The sequence below is a fragment of the Gekko japonicus genome, unplaced genomic scaffold (assembly GCF_001447785.1).
Source record: "Gekko japonicus isolate JY-2015 unplaced genomic scaffold, Gekko_japonicus_V1.1 scaffold3001, whole genome shotgun sequence".
In the NCBI taxonomy this organism is placed as follows: Eukaryota; Metazoa; Chordata; class Lepidosauria; order Squamata; family Gekkonidae; genus Gekko; species Gekko japonicus.
The window spans coordinates 59,308-78,046 of NW_015174358.1; the positions used below are offsets into that span (position 1 = coordinate 59,308).

An 18,739-nucleotide genomic window follows, 5' to 3' on the forward strand; every position below is an offset into this window, starting at 1 on the left:
TGTCCCGAGCTTGACCCTGAACGGATATTCTTTTTAAAGTTGTTTACGGTTACCAAACAATTTTTCCCCCCGCTTAAAGGCTACTAATTAAAGGTTCAGTATGGAAAAAAATTATTGCATATGACCAAGCATGGGTTAATCATGAAGGTTCTTTCATCTGAGAACACTGTTGATATGGCTGTAATTAAGTTAGCTGCATGTGGAATTGAAAACAAGTGATCGGTTCATGTGATGGGCACATGATCGCTTTCCGATTTGTGAAGCACGATGAACTCCCCCCCCCCCCCGGGAAAATGCCAAATGTTAGACTTGAGTTCCAAGGCCATGACTTCTTGTAAATATCTATATATTGATTAGCATCTATGTAACAGCGTTCCGTGCGCCTCGGTGTCTAGTCATGCCGGCCACATGACCACGGAAATGTCTCTGAACAGCGCTGGCTCTTCGGCTTGGACACAGAGATGAGCACCGCATCCCTAGAGTCAGATTCGACTGGCTTTCGAGCAAGGGAAACCTTTACCTTTAACACTTTGCTATTAGAGTTGCAAAATAGTTATTGCTTAGGAGAAATAACTAGAGTTGGGTCAATTTGTCATGCTTACCAGCAGTGTTCCCTCTAAGCTGAGTTAGTGTGAGCTAGCTTACAGTTTTTTAGCCTCTGGCTCACACATTTTTGTCTCAGCTCAGGAAGGATGGCTCCAAAGCAAACTAATTTGTGCAATAGCCAAATTGCTCGCTCACAACTTTAATGCTAGGAGCTCACAAAGCAGAATTTTTGCCCACAAGACTCCACAGCTTAGAGGGAGCATTGCTTACCAGCATTTTCAAAATGAGCTTCACACCACTCCATCCACCTGGGTAGTTAACTGTTAATAGGAAACAAATCAGTTTTCTTGATTCAGGTGGGTAACCATCTTGGTCCGAAGCAGCAGAACAAAACTGGAGCCTGTTGGCACCTTGAAGACCAACAGAATTTTATGTAAGGTGTAAGATTTTGGGTGCATGCACGCATTGTATCTGAAGAAGTGTGCATGCAGAAAAAATCTTACACCTTGAATAAAACCTTGTTGGTCTTCAAGGGGCCACTGGATTCAAACTTTGTTCTGCTGCTTCAGACCAACACGGTCACCCGCTTGAATCTGTCTTTTGGAGGGATGGTGTCTGTGCGCTCAGTACACAAACATGCCTGACACCCCAGGGTCTCTGGGTGGTTTTTGTTACACACATACACCCCGCCGGTGCTGTGCTTTTCTCAATTACCTCTGTTCATTTGCAAGGCAGAAAGTGCAATTTGGAGGATATCACTGAAGTTATGTCTAAAAGTTGCCCTCTGCCCTGATCAGAGTCCAGCCAGTTTGGTGTAGTGGTTAGGAGCGCGGACTCTAATCTGGGAGAACCGGGTTTGATTCCCCACTCCTCCATGTGCATCTGCTGGCGTGACCTTGGGTCAGTCACAAGTTCTTTCAGAGCTGTTCTCTCAAGGACAGTTCTGGACAGAGCTCTCTCAGCTCCGCCTCCCTCCCAGGGTGTCTGCTGTGGGGAGGGGAAGGGGATTGTACGCTGCTCTGAGACTCCTTCGGGTAGTGGAGGGCGGGGTATAAATCCAGTCTCCTTTATCATCCCACCAACGTGTAGCAGTTTATTGCTGCCGAGCCAGTTCAGTGTAGCGGTTAGGAGCGCAGACTCTAATCTGGGAGAACGGGCTTTGATTCCCCACTCCTTCACATGCAGCTGCCAGTGTGACCTTGGGTCAGTTACAAGTTCTCTCAGAGCAGTCCCGGTCCTCTCAGAGCTCTCAGCCCCGCCTACCTCACAGGGTGCCTGTTGTGGGGAGGGGAAGGGAAAGGAGAATTTAAGCCGCTCTGAGACTACCTGGGGTAGTGAAGGGTGGGGTATAAATCCAATCTCCTCCTCCTCCTCGTCCTTTGCCCTGAGGACAGTGCTGCAGGTCCACCAGCCACACACCAGCATGTAACCCTCCTCCTCAGGATCACTGACCGCAGATACCAGGAAGAAAAATGGTGAGGCTCTAAAAGAGGAGGGCAGCTGGAGTAAAACGCATATGGAGCAGAGGTCCATCAGTGGCTATGAACCACAAGGTATAGATAGGGGCTCTGGGGCAAGTGATGCTCTGTCTTCTTGGTGCTTGGGGGGGGGTCAACGGTGGGAGGGCTTCTAATGTCCTGGCCCCACTGCTGGACCTCCTGATGGCACCTGGTATTTCTGGCCAATACAGAGTGTTGGACTGGATGGGCCTTTGGCCCGATCCAACATTGGCATCTCTTACACTCTTATGTTAGCGCATCTTTGTCAGGAAGTGCAGGGCTGGGCTGGGGAGCTGGCGTTTATCCTTTGTAGGATTAATTGCTCTTCACTCAGGAGTCGGACCAGGCCATTTCACAGGTCTGCAGCGTCGGTCTTGGACGCCGTGCCCAGTGCTTTCCTTAGCAGGGGGGTCGTCGGATCGGAGCACGAAGGAGGACCACCGTCCAAGGACTTTAAGAAAGTGGTATTCCTTGGACTTCTGTTTGGTGTTATTTATTGAATCCCTTTGTTCCCTGCCTTTCTCCTCACAAAGGGGCTTCCATTGTTCTCTCCCCCATTTCATCCTCACTGCAACCCTGTGAGGTAGGCTAGGCTGAGAGAGCGCGACGGGCCCCACGGTGACCCAGCAGCCAGCTTCCGTAGCACAAGTGTGGATTCAAAGCAGGGTCTCCCAGGGACTAGTCCAGCACTTGGGCACTAAGATGCTGGAATTTGAACCTAGGACCTTAGGCATGGAAAACATATCACGTACCTCTGAAGAAGGCTCTACCAATTTATGCCAACATCCGCCACCTTCCCTCCTCTGTTAACCATGCCAGTTTGGTGTAGTGGTTAAGTGCGTGGACTCTAATCCGGGAGAACCGGGTTTGATTCCCCACTCCTCCACTTGCACCTGCTGGATGACCTTGGGCAAGCCATAGTTCTGATAAGAGCTGTTTTTGAAAAAGAGTAGTTTTTGAGAGAGCTCTCTCAGCCCCACCTACCTCACAGGGTGTCTGTGGTGGGGAGGGGAAGGGAAAGGAGATTGTTAACCACTCTGAGACTCCAAGTGAACGGCAGAGTAGAAATCCAGTCTCTTCTCTTCTTCTACATCCAGCACAACACGGAGAAACAGCAATTCTGGGTGAATGAAAGAGGATTTGTGGGAAACGTCTTCTCGCTGGTCCTGGGATCTGGGGAAACAGCGATATCTTGCATTGCCTAGAAGACTTTCCTTGTTCTGGTTTTTATGTCCTCCATGCCCCAGTGCAAACGGAGGAAGACCCTGCCTCTCTCTTGGGCTCTGTGCGGTCTGCCAAAAGATACGGGGATGGTTATGGGGTGGTCACAAACACAAGTCTAAATCTGGGGATGACCTTTCACTTGAACAATGAGGTCAAGGGTTTTTTTTTTGTATTAAGGGGAGTGGCCTTTGCAGAGACAATACCGAATCTAGGTGTGACAGTTTTGCAAGATATAAACCACTGAACTTGTAAAATAGTTTTATTTTATAAAGAGGAATAACTTTTCCCAAGTACATTTAACCAAGCCATTTAAACGTAGCTTATTTTAAGACGATAAATCTGGGATTTTGCACTGGGCTTGGGGTATGTCTTCGGCTCTGTGATCTCGTCGTGTCACATCTACAAGACGCATCGACCAACCACGGTGAGCTTAAAAACATTTGGGGGTGGAAGGTGCACTCAAGTCGCAGCCAACGTTTGGTGACCGTGTCGGTTTTTCCAAGGCAGGAGATGTTCAGAGGTGGGTTTGGCCATGGCCTGCCTCTGCAGAGTGACCTTGGGCTTCCTTGGGGGTCTCCCATCCACGTACTAACCCGGGCTGACCCTGCTTAGCTTCCGAGATCTGATGAGATTGGGCTTGCCTGGGCCATCCAGGGCAGGGAAAACGCATTTCACTTACTTTAAAAGAGTTAGACGTATTCAAGCCTACTGAAATCAGCTCCGATTCTGGGTGAGAGAACCTGAAAGAAGGGGAAGGTCCCTGGCAGCAACCGACTATTTGAATCTGTTAGTAAAACATTTCCAATTATTTAATCTGGGGGGAAAAATGAATCAAAGTCACAGAAAAGGAAGTCACAAGGCTAGAAAACTGGACTGCGTTAATTATACAAATTCCAAATTGAAAAACAGAAGCAAGCGTTTAGCCCAATTTTACAGCACAGGGGGGAAAAATATAAGTTACTTCTTAGCTGGTCTTTATGACCAATGTTGAAGACCACTTGGGCTATAAAATGAGGTCACATCAAACAGAATTTAAGGTGATCGTTCTGTCCTGATAATTTGGGGTCCATATAATATGGACGAGAGAGTCGAGAAGAGTTCCTGTATGCGCACAAGTATTTTGACTGCAGGCCAGCAGTACGGATGTCTTGGTATTTTCCCTTCTAACACTGATAAACGACAAATTGGACAGCAACAACTATGTTATATCTATACTGACATCGTCCTGCGGCTTAAGGTTTTTTTTTTAACACCAATTTGGTTGTTCTGCTAAGAACCGGCTAGCTAAAAGTTGCATCGTTATGAGAAAAGGTAAATTTGAGTACACTGAGGAAAGACTTCATAGTAGGAAACAGGATACGGCAGATTATTATGAGAAAATAAAATAAAATCAGCTTGGTTTACCACGATTTGTATATGTTTCAAAAGCCGTTTTTGCGAGCATTGTGGGTGTGAGGGAAGCACCTTTAGTGAGAAACGATGACAAAAACATTACGTTTGCCAGTCTCTCGTTCTTCATGCTACCAAAGTCACAGCTGGCACTGAAAGGACAGGCGTATCTGCGGAGGCCTCTATCCGTGGAGGACATAGATTGCACGGAGAAACTCTTGCGACGTTACTGCATAAAGCTCGGGGCTCCATCGGGCCTGGCGCCGGATGATTTGGACGGTTTTTTTCTGGGCATGTGAGATTTTCCATGCTTTTCGCTGGTGTAGATTGCTCTAAGGTTTTAATAACACCTTTGTTTTTTGGCCTGAAACTGTTATGGTGCTGTCTTCTGTATTCATGTCGGGAATTACTCTTGGAGTTGTTCTGATCCATCTCAGTGCTGGCATTTTGTGGCTTAAGAGACCCGTTGAGTCGAACGCCATAATAGTATGTGTGAAATCTTCGTCTCTGACTGGACGAGCCATTCTGTCAACAAACAAAACGAATGTTAAGTTTTGTTGCATCTTTCAACAGGTTGCTTTCTGAGGGAATGTCTACAAATTATATGCATAGGCCTGAGGCCCCTGAGGTGTAAGTTCTCCGTCTCCTTGGCTGGTTTTATATGTAGACAATGTGAATCTTTGGTCCATTCTGCACATGGCATTTGCTGCACATTTTCTCAGCACTCGACCTGCTTCCCCCTTGCCTCGGAATATCTGTTTTCATTCAATCTGGTATGCAGATTTTCCTGTGTCAGTACTTGCCTCGGCAGTCATTAGCTGGCTGAGCCAAGTAATTCATGGCGAGGTGATAGATACAGAGGGGGAAATGGGGGCAGGGAAACTGACGGGGATCAATGAAGCCGCATCGAGTTGTCTGCTTATCGTTCCCTTCGAATAGGAAGCGGAGGAAGCAAAGGTGTCTCTCAAAACCACATTCAGACACCCCAGGGCAACGCCATACTGACTGTGAAGTCACTCCTATAAATCTACGCAGATCCAATTCCAGATTCATTTGAAAATGGTGTCCTCTTATAACATATTTTACAGAAAACGAGGTATTACCAGTGAATTCTAGATATGCAGAATGGATACATCTTTGAGAAATTTTTATGGTCCGAGCACTATCATACATTACTTTTGAGGTCTTTCTAAAATATATCTGGATTTATTATACGTTATTACTTTAGGAATAGTAGAACAATTGGAAAATCACAAGAAAGTGACAAGGACATGGTCATAGGATGATTCTGATGACATGTTAATAGATGGCATTGTGATATATGTATCTGCACTTACAGTTGGTATTAATATTTAAACAGTATTCTTGTTTATGTATACTTGACTTATCGTCTAATAAAATTCATTATAAACGGGGGGGGGGGGGAAGAAGGTACCATAAAACCCGATGAACAAAGAAAGTGAAAGCGGCATGCAGTGCAGAGGGAGATTTTAACCTCCCGACGTGGCAGTGGGAAAACTGCGGGGAAACAGACGGGAGCAGAATCAGCTTTTCAAACCGCATCTAGCTGCGTGGGGTTGTTCCCAAGGGACTGTGGAGGAGGCGGCTGGACGGCAAAGCTTTGTGCGTGAACTGCTAGACTTCCCTGCCTCCCTCCACCCTGGGCCCTGTATGTGAGGCAGGAGTGACTGGAGGGTGTCCTGAAGTCACCGGCAGATGTGAGTGAGATCAGAGGCTGCAAAAATCCCTTTTCAAGGGCAGTTTAGAGTAGGGATGTCAAACATGCGGCCCGGAGGCTGGATCAGGCCCCCGGAGGGCTCCCATCAGGCCCGCAGTGGAACCGGCCATCTTCTGCTTCCAGTTCTGCAGAGGGCTCTTTTTGTAGCAGGAACTCCTTTGCATATTAGGCGACACCACCCCTAATGTAGCCAATCCCCCAAGATCTTACAGTAGCCCCTGTAAGAAGAGCTCTGTAAGCTCTTGGAGGATTGGCTACGTTAGCGGTGTGTCGCCTCATATGCAAAGGAGCTCCTGCTACAAAAAGAGCCCTGGAACTTCTGCTGCTGCATCATAGCTCGCTTCACCAGACTCTATCAATCACTCAGCCGTTTCATGTTTTAACCTGGGTCCTAGGTTCAGAACTCTGAGCATGAGATTTCTGTGGTGAGTGTCGATAACTCAAAAGTAGGTTTGCAGCTTAAGTTAAAAAACACACACACCCTTTCTGTCTGTGTGCTTTATAAAGTTTATATCTCCACTGCCTGGCATCAAATTTTATGACACGTGTGGCCCGGCCCAACAAGGTCTCAATTATGTCAGGTCCGGCCCTCATAGCAAATGAGTTCGACACCCCGGGTTAGAGATTCCACGCTACCCGGCAGAAGGTTGCATTTGATTACCAGTACAGTCCCTTCTCCCTCTACGTTTCTACAATCCCCCCCCCCACGTATTTGGGTGTTAAACTTCCACAATTTTGCCCAAGTGACTGGTGCTCTGTACCTGCTTATTTGCTGGTGCTACGGGATTAGACGATTCGGAGGTACTGGCGACGGCTTGGCTGGAGACTTTGGCCACTGGCGCTTTAACGTCGGGAGTCTTGGCACGGCTGGACGATTTCCGGACGGATGTGCTTTGAATGCCGCTCGCCGTGCGCAAAGTGGCTGCCTGCAGCAGTGTGCCGGATGGTGTTCTTGAGGAATAATTGTTCTTTGGGTGAGAAACTGCAAACGGGGGGGGGGGGGGGGGGGGGAGTGGGGGAATGGCTCAAGAGTGAACACCACATTGTAATCGATACTAGCGCGCGTTTAAATTGAGAGAGTTAATTATAATTACTTGCAGGGAAAAGGAGTCCTGTGATTCATAGTTTTGGAGGCAACTGAGCCAGTTAAGTCTTGCTAGAACTGCACTGGGCTCGCTACCCGTGCCTCCCGCTGCATCCGTTTGGCGAGAAGCTCTCATATAAGATGTTCTTGTGAGCCATAAAAGTTCTCGGGTGCATTTAAGGCAGAACTGGGTCTCCCAGGAGTTACAGAACATCTGCTGTTTCCTGAGCCCCAATCACAGCTCTCGTTAGGAGCCCGGTTTAACCGCACGCCACCCGAATCTCCCTGTATTAACTTGCAGTACCTTGTGAAAACCATGAATTTTCTTTTAAGTCAAATCTTTTTGGGAGTCTCAACTGAGAGCCCTTTCACGGGCTCGCTTTCTTTGAGCCAGAGGCCCGTTTCCGTAACAGAAAAGTGGAAGACTGTAGATGCAAATGCTCCGCAACTTGGGAGAGTCAAGGCAAAATCAAAAAAGAGTCAAGAGTCCAGGAGCACCTGAAAGACTCGCAAAATTCGCGGCAGGGGAGGAGCTTTCGGGAGTCACTGCTCACTTCTTCAGGCGCTTCTTCCAGGCAAAGTATTCATTCACATCATCATTTTTAATAGTTCCAGGCGGTCAGCCGCATTGGCCTTGAAGCAGCAGGACAAATTGAGAGTCCAGCGGGGCACCTTGAAGACCCACAAAGCTTGATTTAGGTGATGAGCTGTCATGTGCAGGCACACTTCTTCAAATATTTTCAAATGCTGATATTTGAAAAAGCACGTATGCACACAAAAGCATTGAATAAACCTTTGCTGGTCTTCAAGGTGCCCCGCTGGACTCTCAATCTGTCCTGTCATTTTTAACGTTTAATCTCCCTGGTTGGAATCCAAACCGTACTTCTGTACAGTAAATTTTGACAGTTCATAAGTGGATAAAAGTGGGGAGGGGGGGGGCTGTGGCTCAGAGGCAGATCCAATTGCCAACCTCCAGGTCGGGCCTGGAGATCTCCTGGAATTACAACTGGTCTCCAGGCAACAGGTCAGTTCCCCGGAAGGAAAATGGCTGCTTTGGAAGGGGGACTCTGTGCCATTCCTACCCTGCGGAGGTCTTTTTTCTTCCCTTCCCTCCCCCAAACCCCATCGTGCCCAGGCTCCGCCCCCCCAAAACCTCAAGGAATTTCCCAACCCAGAATTGGCAACCGTAGTGGTACAGCCTTTCCCTTGTATGTCGAAGGTCCCAAGTTCAAACCGCGGCATCTCCAGTTCAAAGTATCGGGTAGTCATTTCGTAGGAAAAGAGGTGCAGGAGCTCATTTGCACAACTCATTTGCCTATGCCGCACCCCCTGACAAAGGGCGGGGAGCCCAGGCATGGTTAGAATGCCTTTCTTTCCCTTCCCCAGATAGGGAAGGGAAAGAAAGGCATCTAAATCCCCCCCACTTCCCCGAGTTTCTCTGCAAAAGTGGAGAGGCTCAGGGGGGAAAGAAGCCATGTCATCTGCCTGCCTGCCCTTCCCTTCCCCAGCCAACCCGACACCTGGGCTTGTTACTCCCGGAACAGCATTCCCCCTCAAAATGACCCCTGGAAGTACCCTGACTTGGATAGCCCAGGCAAGGCTGATCTTGTCAGATCTCGGAAGCTAAGCAGGGAAGGCCCTGGCAACTATTTGGACGGGAGGCCTCCAAGGAATGCCAGGGTCATGACACAGAGGCAGGCGATGGCAAGCCGCCTTTGAGCGTCCCTTGCCTTCAAGCCCCACTAAGGGTCACCAGAAGTCCACTTGACTTGATGGCAAAAAAAAGGATCAGGTAAGTAGGTGGTGTCAAAGACCTCGACCCAAGACCCTGAAGAGAGAGTGGCTGCCTGCCAGCCAGAGTAGGCAAGATAAAAGCAGTTGCCCCCATATATAGGTTTACTAAGTGCAAAAGCCTTCTATATTATGCTGGCTTAAATGCTCATGTTTTTAAATTAAATCTGGCTGGCAAAATGCTTTCTACAACAAGCTGGAACCCAGACTGTATAATTCTTTGGAGAGCATTTAAGCCAGCATAATATAGAAGGCTTTTGCACCTAGTTAAAGAAGACAAGACTGGCTTGCTCCTAATCAGGGGTCATTTCCTGTGGGAGCGCACAGGAGTGGAACTCTGGCAGTAAAGAGCCCAGGGGGCGGGCTCATGCAACAAGCCCCGCCCCCTGCTCCCAGCAGCCCTCAGTCAGAGCAAGAAGCAGCCAGGTAAGTTGCAGAACTCTCCCCGGTCCAAAACAGTCCAGTGGCACCTTTAAGACCAAGTTTTATTCAGGCACAAGCTCTCCCTCCTCTGCGAGGACAGATCCACACGTTCCCCCCCCCCAATAGCTAGCAATCCAAAGCAGTCCAGTGGAGCCTAAGCGGTGGGTGTTGCCTTCTGACACACTTCTGGTGATGTCAGGGGGTGTGGCATATGCAAATAAGTTATGCCTATGAGTTATGCTAATGAGCTCCTGCACCTCTTTTTCTACGAAATGACCCCTGCTCCTAATAAACACACTTGTAATGGAACTAGAAGATAATCTGAAGAAAATAAAGAAGTTAAGCATTGGTTTGCTCCTAACGTAACACTGAGCTGTATCAAGAGGCTGACACCTTTCAATACAACAGGATTAACTCCTGAGGAAGATTGGGACGAAATGACCTTATATCCGGGTGCTTGTTGAGAATGATGGACTTTCCCTTGTAACGCTGTGAAGTTTTATTTATAATATAATATGATCTTTACTGAATTTCCTAGTCATTCGTATCACAGTGTTTGCTTGTTTGTTGTATTTCCTATAGAGCCGCGGTGGCTCAAGTGGTTAAGACACTGAACTGCAGGCTGTGGAAGGTCAGTAGTTCAGCAGTTCGAGACCCGAGTGTGCCGCATGACGGAGTGAGCTCCCGTCTCTAGTTCCAGCTCCTCCCAACCTAGCAGTTCGAAAGCAAGAAATTGCACGTAGATAAATAGGGACCACTTCAGTGGGAAGGTAACAGCGTTCCGTGCGCCTTGGTGTTTAGTCATGCCGGCCACATGACCACGGAAACGTCTTCGGACAGCGCTGGCTCTTTGGCTTTGAAACGGAGATGAGCACCGCAACCCTGGAGTCGGACTCGACTGGCTTTCGAGCAAGGGAACCTTTAGGTAAGACAGGCAGGCAGGCACTGGCTGCACCAGAGGATGTGAGAACTGACACAGTGACGAGGCTTACTTTCTCCACATTGTTGAATTTGGGTCTTCAGCTGCTCAATGTCATAGCAGAAGCGGGCAGATCGGCCCAGCTCTTCGTCGTATTTCCGTTCACTTACAAAGTGCTGTGGGGGAAAGGAAAATCAATTCATTACAAACTGTCCCACATGAGAAAGCGGACGGCAGAGAAATGTGCCCTGTATAGATAACTTTAAAATCTTCTCTCTTAAAGCCACAGGTACTTGGGGGGCGATGCTCCCTCTAAGCTGCGGAGTCTTGTGAGCAAAAATTCTACTTTGTGAGCTGCTGGCATTAAGCGAGCAATTCAGCTAATGCATCAATCAGTTTGCTCTGGAGCCATCCCTTCCTGAGCTAAGACAAAAATCTGTGAGCTGGAGGCTAAAAAATTGTGAGCTGGCTCACACTGACTCAGGTTAGAGGGAACACTGCTCGGGGGAGATGCTCATTTTAGCATCGAGGCCTCTTGGCCTAATCAAAACATACCAGATCCATATTAAACCCTTTCTGCGATGTTTCTACTTAGCCAGCACCAATCACTCAATAATACCCTGTGCTCAAATAACGAGAAGTGAGTTTATCAGTTTTCAAGAACATTAACAGGCATGCACGGTTGGTGCAGAAAGGGCAAAGATGTGCAAAGGGGGGGGGGAGGCCTTGCTCGTTGCTCACCACTGATGCGCCAGCAGTATCCAAAATGGGTCTGTGACTCTCGCACAAGCACGTTCACTATGCGTCTCAAGCACAGGGAGGGGGTAGGAAACAGACACCCTCTATTCGTGCCTGAAGTCTAGGCCAAGGCCTCCCCCAGTCCACACTTTAAATACAGTTTGTTTATATCGTTTCAGAAATCAAATACAAATTGTTTGTGTCGAATGGGATTTGTATGTATATGTTACAATTTTGTCCCAAGGCCCGTGAAACGATGGGCTTTGAGCGGATTAACCCGGTGGATCTACAGCCCTCTGATTTCGCGGCACGAAGCCAAAAGATAAAGCTGAGCTATTCGGAAGGCCCAGTTTATCCTTCCTTTTGAAAATCTGGTCCTGATTTCGGGCGCTGAACTTTGAAGCGTCTGCCACTTATCTTGCGACTGGGAGGCATAACCGACTCGAAATAGAAATGCTGGAGAAGCCAACCTTAATTTCCGCCCTCAGTTCAGCCAACTGTGTCTCTGCCATCTGACTCGCCAAGTCTGTAAGCCTCTTCAATTCCTCGGCTTTCTTTTGACGAGCGGTCAAGATTTCCACTGCCAGACGCAAAGAGATAAATACGTATTTTTGCATTAATGTCTGGGTATGTATGTCTTCAATTAACACGCAGGAGAGCCACCCACTCTCGGATAACTGGCTGTCATCCCAGAAGCCAAACGCAGCCTCACAAGAGCGGCTGCTACTTTGGGGAGGGTGGTGGAAAAGACAGAACCCGGGCAAGTGGTCTTCAATGAGGAGGAGAAGAAATCAGGCTGGACTGCAGGTTTGGGCAGCAGCTAGAAGTCTGTCATACTGGTCCATTTGGTAGTAGGATCTCCCCAACCAGAATGGCAGATGAGATCCAACTCAAGTCAACGAAGTGAGGACAAAAACCTCCCCACACACCCCAATGGGAAATCAACTGCATTACCAGCTGAGAAACAGGAGTCGAAGTAGAAGACTTGCATGAAACGATAACACAGTGGAAGCACTATTGACCCAGGAGCCCTGTTCACAAGTTACAGCGAATGCATGTACAATCCATGTACATTGTACACTTGATTTTTTCCCCTTTATATGTGCCCTAAGCAATTCTCATGTCACGTTCGACACATGTACAGTTCAACGGGTGATTTAACACCCCCCTCCACATTTGTCCAGGTATCGGTCCCGGATTTCGTTCACAAAGGAAATCCACGTTGGCTCTTTGTTACAAACGGATGTATGCACAGACTTGCAGGATGTAAGTGCCTTCATTGTTAAAATGTGAACAGGAGGACTAGTTTAGCAGATTTGGGCCAAATCGGGAAAAAGTATTTTTTAAATTGAAAAATAATACTAATGTAAATAAAGAAGAGAAGAGATTGGATTTATGCCCCGCCCTTCACTTGGAGTCTCAGAGCGGCTTACAAACTCCTTTCCCTTCCCCTCCCCACAACAGACACCCTGTGAGGTGGGTGGGACTGAGAGAACTCTGACAGAAACTGCTCTTTTTCAAGGACAGCTGTGCCAGAGCTTGTGACTGACCCAAGGTCACACCAGCAGGTGCAAGTGGAAGAGTGGGGAATCAAACCCGGTTCTCCCAGATTAAAGTCCGCACACTTAACCACTACACCAAACTGGCACTCTCATTGCAGCAAGGCAGTGTTGTGACGAGCACAGATTGCTTTAAAGAAGACTTTAGACAAATTCATTGTAGGCCAGTGTCAATTAGCCAAGACATCTGAGCATAATCTTCATCTTTAGAGATGTGCTTGAGTACCAGAAGTTGGGCACAAGCGAGAGGGGTAATGGATAGCACCGTCCTGCCCTGCGCAGGAGAAACTAGAAACACTGGTAGAGATGAAATGCTGAACCAGACAGGCCTCCTTTGATCTGATCCGGAAAACCGGCTTTTGCTTTGCCGTGCCCGCTTTCCCCCGCCTCGTAGTCATGACTCCGTTCCTCACCCACGGGTGGTGCAAGCACTAGGCTCAGGATAAAACGGCTTAAGAAAAAACAAAGCAAAGGTCCACCGGTACTGTGATCAGGAAACTCTGTGCAAAGCTTTGGTTGGCATCAATGTTCCCTCTAAACTGTGGAGTCTTGTGAGCAAAAATTCTACTTTGTGAGCTACTGGTGTTAAAGTTGTGAGCGAGGGATTTGGCCACTGCATAGACTAGTTTGCTCTGGAGCCATCCTTTCTGAGCTAAGAGAAAAATGTGTGAGCTGGAGACTAAAAAACTGTGAGCTAGCTCACACTAACTCAGCTTAGAGGGAACACTGGTTGGCATCATTTGTGCGGAATTTGGGTTTTCTGGGCACAAAGCTTGCACATCCTAGGAATATACGCTATATATATATAACTTGCCAGTATTCAGGACAGGATCCACAGCTACTTTAAGGGCTCAGTGTACTATAGAAATACAGGCATGCCAAGGAAAGCTGATGTTTGCTTCCTGTACAAATAAGTGCAAATTAAGCAAGTTTGTCTCTACAAGCACACTTTTGTGTAGGTATCCTCACTGAGAGGGAAGGGGCAGGCTGAGTGATGGGCGATTCCTCCTCTTTCAGTTTGCTTCCTGCCTCGGTGCAGAGTGCAGGCTTTCTGACTGTACTCCGTTTAGATTTTCTAGCAGCGATATTACCATGAGCGCACGATCGGCTGACTAGTTTCTTTCCACTCTGTTTCTGTTTTCAAATCACTCTCCTTATAAAAAAAAAAACTTGTTGGAGGCTTTGGACCTGGCATGTCTTTAAAAATCTGCATGAGAATACTGTCGATGAAGAAAGGTAACGGGGACTCCTTGGCTGTGTGGAAGTACCGAACTGGAGGAGGGCGACCCCTACTGGTGGAGACAGGAAGACGCAGCTTGGTCTTCCTCCAACCCCTACCGGAACGCACCCCCCCACCCGCCTCGTCCTCCTCCTCCGAGGAGCAGAGCGTTCTGTTCTACAACTCAAAGTGTCAAGCACTGTAGCCTTGGCCCTAAGAAGCCACTTCCAGACACTTCCTCTCATATCCCTCTGCTCTTGCCTTTGGCTTCTGAAATTGCATCGAGTTATCACCTGTGCCCTTTTAAATTTTTAAGAGCTTTGAGGGCTAAATGCTGGAAGTCTTAACTCCAGCCAGTAACAATGTCTACGGTCGACTGTGTGATTGGGGGAGGCGCACGGTCCGAATCAGTACCAGGTGTCTGATGCAAACTGGTCAATGACTCAGATAAACGGTGCTGTCCTCTTTCTAAAGAAATCGATTGGCTTTACTTCTGCGGAACTCCAAACCAAGGGTGATTGCTGTAAGAAGTTCACACATACATAGAACAAAGGAAAAAATTCCTGAAGCTGTAATAATTTTCTTCTTTATTCCATAGGTGAATTTAGGTGAAATTGACGAACATCTCGAGTTTTGCAAGTTCGTTTCTGAATCTTTGTCAAAATTCGGTGTCAAAATGTTCTTTTCTCACGTAACAATCCCATTTGTATCTGTATAGACCTCGTTCTCGTGCTGGCTATGAGTAGCTCTACTAAACACAATTCATATCTTCAAAGACGGACAGATACAAATGGGATTGTTACGTGAGAAAAGAACATTTTGACACCGAATTTTGACAAAGATTCAGAAACGAACTTGCAAAACTCGAGATGTTCGTCAATTTCACCTAAATTCACCTATGGAATAAAGAAGAAAATTATTACAGCTTCAGGAAATTTTTCCTTTGTTCTATGTATGTGTGAACTTCTTACAGCAATCACCCTTGGTTTGGAGTTCGTCATTATTAATTTGCTGTACCCTTGAATGACTGATTTTACTTCTGCGGAAACAGCTGCAGACAACCCATTCCCAAATGGTCCCCAAGTGCCCCAAAGCCCCTTTTGGTTTTCACTTACTGGCTTCTTCTTTAACTTTATCCACTTCTGCCATTAAAGACACTTCTCTGTCGATGATACTGAAAACAAACATATGGACATTAGTAAGGACCGAGACTACAGAAACACTGGAGCTTAAGCAAGTGTGCTGTAGAAGTATGATTAAATGTACAAAGGACTTTCTTTGGCACAAAATACAAGCTCTGCGGGAATAAATGACAGTTGGGATACATTTAAGAAACTGGCAGGCCTTGACTGGAAATGATGCAAACTCAAAGGTAATGCCTCTGGAATTCTTCTGAAGAACCTCCTGCTAGAGAGAGATGAAAGAAACACAGAACTGGCTATTTGCTTTAGGGAAGAGATTCTTAGGGTGAGACGCAAATGGACGCTAGGCAATGCTCCCTCCGAGCTGTGGAGTCTCGTGAGCAAAAATCCTACTCTGCGAGCTCCTGGCATTGAAGTTGTGAGCGAGAGATTTGGCGACTGCATCAATTAGTTTGCTCTGGAGCCCTCCTTCCTGAGCTAAGACAAAAATCTGTGAGCCGGAGGCTAAAAAACTGTGAACTAGCTCACGCTAACTCAGTTTAGAGGGAACACTGGTGCTAGGAAACCTACCACTGGCTACCACACGGGGGATCAGCGTGTGAGAAAAGCAGCAAGAAGGTGGAACTCTCTAAAAGGGCGTCTGAATTAAAGGCTGTTGCTAAAGCCATGTGGAAAGTTGCAGGTGTCTGGACACATGACGGATATGTGCTATTCACCAGAGTAGTCTTTTGCTGCATGTTAGCACATCCAGTGAATCCCGTGTGTATGAGAGAGAGACAGTTTGGTGTAGTGGTTAAGAGCGGCGGACTCTAATCTGGAGAACCGGGTTCGATTCCCCACTCCGCCTCTGCATGCAGCCAGCTGGGTGACCTTGGGCCAGTCACAGTTCTCTCAGCCCCCCCCCCCAATAAACCTAGTTTGCCACAAAGAGAGCTAGAGGTTCAGGCTGCCAGACAATCTTTGGATCTCCTGGCTATACTACAGCCACTGCTATACGATAATTAATTAATCCTGTGAGAGCAGACAGGCCTTTTTTACACAGCTTAACATGGCTTGCCACAACCACAGTGCCTTGTTAAGCCGTCAGACGACTACATTCACATGCACTAAAGGCTACTGTGAAAACCCACAAAGGCGCCTATCGCCAAGGGGAATCTGGTTTATGTAATGCCGGAAGGCTAGCGCCTGGAATGCAAGTCTCTCTCTCTCACACGCACACAAAATGATATTTATTTATTTATTAATTTTATTATATTTATACCCCGCCCTCCCCGCAAACGGGCTCAGGGTGGCTCACATAAGGCACTGAGTGCAATCAACATACAAAATATATAATACAAGTTACAAAGTTAAAACAAATTAAAATCAGTACAATGGATGCACCTGTAAACTCCTCTCTTATTGCGTCACGGGGAGGTGCTGAAAGATGTTACTCAGCCACCCTAGCGGTCTCTCTCTGTAAAAGGGTGGTGGTACTGGGGGCTGTGGCGGCTCTTACTCATAGGCCTGGCGGAAGAGCTCCGTCTTACAGGCTGTAACGATTTCATGTTTTGTGTGTTTGTGTCTTTAAAAGTGGTTTGCATGGCTGTGTGATGATAATGTAGAATGCTGGACAGGCATGTGGTGTGATTGGTGATTGACAGAGAGGGGGAGGGAGGATAAGATATGTCAGTCAAGAGTGTCAGTTGAAGGGTGTCTGTTAGAGTTATGAGAGTTGAAAAAGACAGTTGAGGAGTTAGACAGCAGAGAGTGCTGTATAAAAGGCGTTAATATGAGAGTTGTCCTGAGGTCCCTGTGAGGGAAAGATTGGGTTCTGTGTAAGAGGGAAAAGTGTGTGAAACATCAAATAAATCTACTTTTATTTAAGATAACAGTTCTGAATGAAATTCCTCAGGAAACACATGGTCCTTCGGAAGCCCAGACCCTGGGGGTCACAATACCTACCCAGAGAGGAAAAATCTTATAGAAAAGGTGTGGGAAAGCCTAAATTTCCCTGGTGGTAGCCAGAATACCCAAAGAAAAATAAACCATAAGAACTTTTAAAGTAAAACTAGACCTCCCCAGATAAGAGGTCGTCACACAGGCCTGCGGAACTCTACAAGGTCCCGCAGGGCCCTGATCTCTTCCAGGAGCTCATTCCACCAGGTAGGAGCCGCCACTGAGAAAGACCTGGCCCTCGTTGCCGCCAGCTTGGCCTCCTTAGGGCCCGGGGTCACCAGCTGGTGTTGTGACCCCGACCGAAGTGCTCTTTGGGGAATATGGGGAAATGCGGTCCCTCAGGTAAGTCGGACCCTGGCCATGTAGGGCTTTAAAGGTAAGCACCAGCACTTTGAAGCGAATCCTGTATGCTATTGGCAGCCAGTGCAGCGCTTTCAGCACAGGTCGGATGTGCTCCCAACTCGGGACACCCACCAACAACCTGGCCGCAGCATTCTGCACCAGCTGTAGCTTCCGGATTAGCAACAAAGGCAGCCCCATGTAGAGAGTGTTACAATATTCCATCAGGCGCATCAGATAGTTCACTGACACACAACATGAGTTGAAATGCATTTCAACAGGGCATCTTCCTTTGGGAACACACTCAGACAGTACATCTCCCTGTTCTACAAGTAGCAAAATATTTCTCTCGCTTAATGGAAAATCTCTTTTTTCATGCCTCGGGCTTGATGCAGTATAATAAAGCTTTAGAAGCAACGCTGTCGGGCTGTCCGTGGCTTTTCCAACAGATGGCACTCTACGCACAGCTTCTATAAATGGTGATCGTCAACAATGATGCTACGGTATCAGCTGTACTGAAAATAATTTTAGGCGGTGGGAGGGCTGGGCTGGGCACAGATGAAGAGAAAGGCAAACCTTTAAAACAGCAGCGCAAGATTAAGAGTGTGCTGACTGCAGACTTTACTAACAAGGATGTGCATCGAGTTTATAAGAGGGATTGTATTTTAAGGAAGTACTGAAATAGTAAGCGGACGGGAAGGAGTAAGTGGTACGTGAACCATTTGCAACTTGTTGCAGTGTACCCTGCAGGAGCTCCCTCAAAAGAGGACCTTTGACTTCCCTTCTGGGGTGTTTCATAGAATCATTGAGTTGAAAGGGACCTCCAGGGTCATCTAGTCCAACCCCCTGCACAATGCAGGAAATGTACAAGTACTTCCCCCTCCACACCCCCAGTGACCGCTGTTCCACACCCAGAAAATGACAAAAGACCTCCAGGATCTCCAACCAAACTGGCCTGGAGAAAAACTGCTTCCTGACCCCAACGTGGCGATAAGCATTTCCCTGGGCGGATAAGAAAGGGCCACGAGAACTAAGCACTGAGGCAGCCCTTCCTGCCCTCCCTCTCATGATCTGCCTCAGTTCACAGAATCCGCATTGCTGTCAGGTGGGCATCTAGCCTCTGCTTGAAAACCTCCATAGAAGGAGAGCCCACCATCTCCTGAGGAAGCCTGTTCCACTGAGGAACCGCTC

At 47.5% G+C, this 18,739-nt stretch overlaps 1 protein-coding gene across 1 annotated transcript in view; it reads right to left on the reverse strand.

Moving 5' to 3' along the window:
- Positions 1–3,878: 3,878 nt before the first annotated feature.
- Positions 3,879–18,739, reverse strand: part of SPATS2L (spermatogenesis associated, serine rich 2 like) — a 64,044-nt gene continuing 49,183 nt past the window's right edge. Inside the window, exons 7-11 of the mRNA XM_015424330.1 lie at positions 15,245–15,303; positions 11,822–11,931; positions 10,687–10,789; positions 7,158–7,378; positions 3,879–5,183 (exon numbers count right to left, since the gene is read on the reverse strand). Coding sequence (XP_015279816.1) covers positions 4,785–5,183; positions 7,158–7,378; positions 10,687–10,789; positions 11,822–11,931; positions 15,245–15,303 — 892 coding nt within the window. The 3' untranslated portion in view covers positions 3,879–4,784. The remainder of the gene's footprint in view (positions 5,184–7,157; positions 7,379–10,686; positions 10,790–11,821; positions 11,932–15,244; positions 15,304–18,739) is intronic.